Raw genomic sequence first — 6913 nt, 5'->3', positions numbered from 1 at the left:
GGGTCATCAATTCCCCAGGGCCAGTTAGAACAGAAATAGTAAGAAGCTGGAGAGGACAGAATGAGGAAGGAAGGTAGAAGTCAACTGTGGCTACTGCGCAAACCACTTGGTACTAGCCGACACAGGGCTGGTGCCCAACACCTCACTGACTCCAGTGTCACCCAACAGCCAGCTCCCACTCTCCACAGCTGGGTCCTCTCTGGATCTTCCTCTTTTTTAAAAAATTCTTTCTTTCTTTCTTTCTTTTTTAAAGAGAGTACCATAAAGAGAGGACGGAGCCAGATAAATATTTTTAGCAATAATGGCCACTGAATTTCCAATATTGATCACACATCAACCAGATTCAGGACGACATCAAAAGGTATTGGCATGAGTAGACTTTGTATACAAACAGAGATACGAGAAATCGTGCTCTATATGTGTAATATGAATCATAATGCATGCTGCTGTCATATATAACAAATTAGAATAAAAAAATTTAAAGAAAAGGTATTGGCAAAAAAAAAAACCAGCAACAAAAAATATTTTTGTACAGGTGGTCATGATGTTACACTTTTTAATGTTATAAACTAACAAGGATTTTTCAGAAAAATTTTTACTTCTGTGAAATTTTCTTTCATTTCTCAGTTTTTTAACTGAGCCTTATGACTTTATTGATAGAGGTGACATTAAAGTATCTGGTGAATACTTTTACTTTTTTTTGTTTTTAGTTCTAGATAGACACAAATCCTTTATTTATTTTTATGTGGTGCTGAGGATCAAACCCAGTGCTTCACACGTGCAAGGTGAGCACTTTACCACTGAGCCACAACTCCAGCCCAAGGATCTGGTGAATCTTTAAAAAAAAAAAAAAAGAGGCATTGGCAATTGATTTTGATTTTACTTATAGGCTGTAGCTAGAGTAGTCATATTCATAGACAAAAAAATGGAAACGTGGTTGCCCGGGGTCGTCAGGGAGGAACAACAGAGAAGCAATGTTTAATTGGAACAGAGTTTCAGCGTTGCAAGATAAAAAAGGTTCTGGAGATAGATAATTGCACAACAGTAGCAGTGTGAATGTACTTAGTACATTAAATGGCACACCTTAAAATCACTAATATTCTAAATTTTATGTGTATTTTACCACAGTTAAAAATAGTTTTAAGGACTGAGGCTGTGGCTCAGTGGTAGCACACTTGCCTGGCACATGTGAGGCACTGGGTTCGATCCTCAGCACCACATACAAACAAAGATGTTGTGTCCACCGAGAACTAAAAAATAAATAAATAAATATTAAAAATTCTCTAAAAAAAATAAAAAATACAATAAATAAAGGCATTGTGTTGTGTCCATCTACACCTAAAAAAATAAATATTAAAATAAATAAATAAAATAAAGATCTACTGGACTGTAGAGCGCTCGACTAGTATGTGTGAGGCCCGGGGTTAGATCCTCAGCACCACATAAAATAAATAAATAAAGGTATTGTGTCCGACTATAACTAAAAAAATAAATATATAAAAAATAAAGGTCTTTCAACAACTAAAAAAATACTTTTAAAAATGCTTTGGCCAGGCACAGCGGTCCTGGCCTGTGGCTCAGGAGTGGCTCAGGAGACTGAGGCAGCAGTATCAAAATAATTAAATAAAAAGAGCTGTGGTTTGCAATCTACTCTCATGTATAACTAATTAGAGCAAAGTTTTTCTAAGGGTATGGCTTAGTGGTAGAGCACTCCTGGATTCAGCACCCAGTACCAAAACAAAAAAACAAACAAGAAAAAAAACACCAAATTTTTGAATGTTAAATGTTGATGAGAATGTGGAACCCTAGTAACACATGCATTGCTGGTGGAAATATAAAGCAAGACAACTTAGGATACAACAATTTTACTTCTAGCTTTTACCTAAGAAAATTAAAAACCTAATTTTAAGCCTAACTTTTACACAAATGTTCACAGGGATTTCATTTAATGGCTAATATCTGATCATAACCCATTGTGCAACAGGAGGATGGAAAAATCAACTGTGCTGCATCCATGCCATGGAATCACTCAACAGTAAGCACCTGGATATAGACAAAATGGTGAGTGGAATAAACCAGACACAGAAGAGGTTAGACCACTATGATTCTGACAGAGAGAAGGGCCTAACCCTCCCAAGAGATACTTTTAATTTCATTTTCCCCCCTTTTCTTTCTTTCCTCCCGCTACTCCGTACACCTTGAGCGATGCAGGGAGACCCAGCTCGGCCACAGTACCACAGAGGCTCCACACTGGCTGTCAGAAACACCGGGAGGCCAGAATGGATCCAGCGTGCTTGGAAGCAGCTCAGTCAGGCCAACTTCACTCCCACAGCGGGGTGTGCGGCCAGTCTGGGAGGAAGCACACTTCAGTGGTTTTGTCTCTAGAGCAGCACTGCCCCTGGCTCTGATAGAAGGAGCTTGGAGTTACAATCTACGATGGGCTGATTTTTATTAAATTGAGGCAAGCAGAGGGAAGGGCTGTAATTAAACGTGGCCGTAATTGGATATTATAACCCAATTAAGGCTAAATACTATATTCTGAAAAATGGACCCCCAAACTTTCTATTTTTCACAAGTCTCCTTTTTTTTTTTTTCTTTTTATACCTTTTGGTCTCATTTTCATTTTTGTTCTTGTACCTTTTGGTATTGCCATCCATCTAGATATGTTTACTTTTTGAGGTGGAAACTGCCCACAGTCATGGATTCTCTCCTCTTTAGCAGTTTAGATAGCTAGCCTGGTGATGAGGAGCACTTGGTAAGCTTAGTCCTTTTCAGCTTCTCTTATTTTTTTTTTTTAATATTTATTCTTAAGCTTTAGGTGGAGACAATATCTTTATTTTACATTTATGTGGTGCTGAGGATCGAACCTGGTGCCTTGTGCATGCTAAGCGAGCGCTCTACCACTGAGCCACAACCCCAGCCCCAAAGCTTGTCTTCTTTTCAGGTCTTGATTGAAATCAAGTTGCCAAGCTTGAAGTGATGAACTGAGAACTCCAAAAGCAGAGTCTGAAGGCAGCTCATAATAATCGTGCTAGCGAAAAACAAAAACCAAAACAGAGACACAGATCAAGTCTGCCTAGGGAAGAGTTAGAAAGATTTGTAGGTCGCAAATTGACTTAGAAAAAACTTGTGACTCGGAGATTTTTGTGATATTTTATCAGGCACTCCTGTATAAAAATCCTCCCTTTATAACCTCACAGTTTTACTTAATTTCAGGAGGACTGATACAAATACGCATCTGAGGTAACAGTAATGGAACCATCGTCTTTATTTTAAATGTCCATGTATGACTGGCGCAGTGGTGTATTCCTGTAATCCCACCAACTTGGGAGGCCGAGGCAGGAGGATTGAAAGTTCAAAGTCAACCTAAGCAGTTTATCGAGGCCCTAAAAAATTTAGTAAGATCCTTTCTCAAAATAAAAAATAAAGGGGCTGGGGCTGGGGCTGGGGCTCAGCGGTAGAGTGCTCACCTAGCACGTGTGAGGTGCTGGGTTCAATCCCCAGCATCACATAAAAATAAATAAATAAAGTAAAGATATTGTGTCCAACTACAACTAAAAAAATAATAAAATAAAATAAAAAAAGGACTGGTAGTGTGACTCAATTATTATGTACTCTTTGGCTCAGTCCCTAGTACAAAAACAACAGAAAAGTCCATGTATGGCTATGTTTTGGTTATAGTCTCCTGCCAAATGTTTAAGACCAAGTTGGTCAAAATTGATTTTTTTTTCCTACCAACTGTTAAGAGTCAGCCGAGTTTTGTTAGGGTTCATTCTTGGGAACTTGTGAGAAGTTTCTTGGCTCCTTTAGTTTTTCCTCTACTAATTGTAACATCTGCCAAATTGAGTTGGGGTCTTGCAGACCACATGTGATTTCCCTTGGAAGCATCAGGCACGTTTCCCTCTCCGGTAACCCTATTCTTCGCAAAATGTGCACTGGTTGGCTTCCTGTTCTCTCAACCTTGATCAGGATCTCAGGTGACACTGGAAACAGTGCCCTTAGAAGGAGTCCCTCATTCCCTGGATCCTGGCTGACTCTAAAGTCAGGGCAAGAGCCAAATATTGGCTGCTTTTTCCTTGGCTTTTAGTTCCTTAGCTTTGGTTTCTAAGTTTTGGTTTTAAACATCCAACAGATTGGGGCTGAGGTTGTGGCTCAGCAGTAAAGTGCTCGCCTAGCACGTGTGAGGCGCTGGGTTTGATCCTCAGCACCACCTACAAATAAAGGCAACACTTATAAAATTCTATAAGGAAAATACAAAATGAAATGAATAGGACCAAAAAAAAATAGTTTGTATAATAACTTTGAACCAAGAAATGTAATTTCTATAATAACACTAAAATGTCTTTGTGGTCTATTTTACATCCACAAAGACTCACAGATTTATCGACTCAATTACGTATAAAGAGGTGAGCACTCTACCACTGAGTCACACCCTCAGCCCCCTTTTTTTGTGTTTTATTTAGAGACAGGGTCTCATTGAGTTGCTTAGCACTTCAATTTTGCTGAGGCTGGCTTTGATCTTGAGATCCTCCTGCCTCAGCCTCCCAAACCACTTTAGCTTTTTCAAAAATATTGTATTTAGAGACAGGGTCTCAGTTTAGCCCTTTTAAAAATATTGTATTTAGAGACAGGGTCTCACTAAATTGCTTAGTGCCTTGCTAAGTTGCTGAGGCTGGCTTTGAACTTGAGATCCTCCTACCAAGCCACTAGGATTACAGGCGTCTTCCACTGTGCCTGGCATACCTTTATAATAAGATGAAATACTTCACTCTTCACAGTACTTTAATCAAAATACAGCTGAAGCTTTTTGTATGCATATAGAATTACACCTGAACAGGCGTAGGGCTGGGGCTGGGGCTCAGTAGTGGAGTGTTTGCCTGGCACATGTGAGGCACTGGGTTTAATCCTCAGTACTACATAAAAATAAAATAAAAGTATTATGTCCATGTTCAACTAAAAAAAAAATCATTAAAGAAAGAATTAGCAGGTGTAATAACTCATAGTAACCTTACTTTTAGATTAAGACCCAGAAGCAAGGAATATTACCATTTTTTAAAATTTACCAATGTATAAAAACACATTTAACAAAACCAAATATGTTACCTTATAAATTTAAAATGTAGGCTGGGGATGTGGCTCAAGCTGTAGCGCGCTTGCCTGGCATGCGTGCGGCCCGGGTTCAATCCTCAGCACCACATACAAATAAAGATGTTGTGTCCAAAAAAAAAAAAAAAAAAAAAAAAAAACCTAGGCTGTCCACCCACCAAGACCTTGCGGGTGCACTGCCCTGGGAACACCTTCCCCTGCCAGTGACACAAGAAGCCCTACTCATGCTTCAATCAAACCTATCTTGAACAGTAGTGAAGCAATAGCTGATACTTACTGAGAGCTTATTAACTCCCCGACATTGCAGTTTGCACACAACCATTTCTTTTATTTAAAGCTGAACTGAAAGTAAGTCCTGAGATGGTGAAGTGGTTAAAGGCATATATGTGTAGGTTTACATTTCACCCCAGCCAATGGTCAGCTCAGTACTCTGGAACACGTGGCTCATGTTCTCCAGTGTTAAAATGGGTGTGGTAATGGCAGGGTTTCCCTCAGTGACAGATAAAGGACATAGAATCCTTCAGCATGGTGCCAGGGCTTGCAACTACTCTGTTTTTGTTGTTTTCTGGTATTGAAGATTGAACCCCCGTGGGCGGTTTACCACTGAGCTACAGCTAAGACAGGGTCTCACCAAGTTTCCAAGGCTGGCCTTGAAATTTAGGTTCCTTTGCCTCAGCCTTCTGAGTCATTGGGATTATAGGCATGAGCCACCATGAGCCATCATGCCCAGACTGTAGAGCTCTCTCTCTTTTTTAAGCATTCTTTTTTTCAACCTTCGTTTTATTCATTCATTCATTCATTTTTATGTGGTGCTGAGGATCAAACCCAGTGCCTCACACGGGCGAGGCAAGCACTGTACCACTGAGCTGCAACCCTGACCCCCTTGTGGGGCTCTTTTTCTTCTGTGCCAGAAACAGTGTCAGTCTGCATTGAGAGCATCCTGCCTTGGTGTTCAGTGTTGCACTTGAATTGGTCTGAGAGAAAAGGAAATCAACATTGTGATGTGTGGGGTAAGGCAAGAACTGGAGGGCCTAACGGACAAGTAAGACTGGGAGAGTACTTTTGAAATCCAAGTCTACAAGGAAAATGGATGGTTTGGGCAAGCGCCTAGAAACAATTCCAGAATCAAGAAAGATTTAGGCTAAGGACCTGCAATTCTTGGTGTAGAGGTTGCGAAACTGATACGACTCTTTACAACACAGTCACGCACAAAGAAGTCCAAACCCCTCCTCAGGGCGCACAGCAGGAAATGGTCAGGAAATGGTCACATTTGAACTCTGAACTCTAGGCACCCTCCGCGTTACATTCTCTCCTGTGCGCCCCTGGCTGGTGGCGCCCCGTGGACCCTCGGAACTTGCCACTTTGGCATCTTCAAGGCTTAGTCTCCGGGGCTGCTGAGCTGCGCTCTGGGACCCGGGGATCCTCGGCCCAGGTGGCCCAGCCAGCAGCCCAACCTGCGCTTAGGGCCGGCTGGGTTCAGTTGAAGGACTCGCAGCTGCAACTGCAGGCCTCGCGTCGACGCTCGCCGTGGCCATGGAGAACAGACCCGCGGCTCCAGCGCGCGGCAAGGCCGTGGGAACTACAGCACCCAGAGGGCTCTGCGCGTGCGTCCGCCACGTGCGCCTGCCCCTGGGGGCCGGGGCCCGACTTCCGGCGCTCGGGACTGTCACCCGGCTGCCTGGCGTCAGGCCACTGCGGCTCTCCGGGTGGTGCACCAGAGGCTGGGCCGGCTGTACCGGAGCCTCTGGGTCCCGAGACGAGAAAGCGAGGAAGGTCCTGGAGGAAGACCTGCCTCGTGCCGCCTGCG

The 6913-nt window shown here is 42.4% G+C and overlaps 1 protein-coding gene across 1 annotated transcript in view; it reads left to right on the top strand.

The window, feature by feature from the left end:
- Positions 1–6624: 6624 nt before the first annotated feature.
- LOC107158990 (zinc finger protein 324A-like) overlaps positions 6625–6913 on the top strand; it is a 6046-nt gene continuing 5757 nt past the window's right edge. The window contains exon 1 of the mRNA XM_015505523.2: positions 6625–6913. This exon is cut by the window's right edge and continues 104 nt beyond it. Within this exon, the coding sequence (XP_015361009.2) occupies positions 6640–6913 (274 nt within the window). The 5' untranslated portion in view covers positions 6625–6639.

The sequence above is a fragment of the Marmota marmota genome, unplaced genomic scaffold, assembly GCF_001458135.2.
Source record: "Marmota marmota marmota unplaced genomic scaffold, marMar, whole genome shotgun sequence".
NCBI classification, from domain to species: Eukaryota; Metazoa; Chordata; class Mammalia; order Rodentia; family Sciuridae; genus Marmota; species Marmota marmota.
Note: the sequence above shows the minus strand (reverse complement) of the source record. Positions and strands in the feature narration are given on the sequence as shown.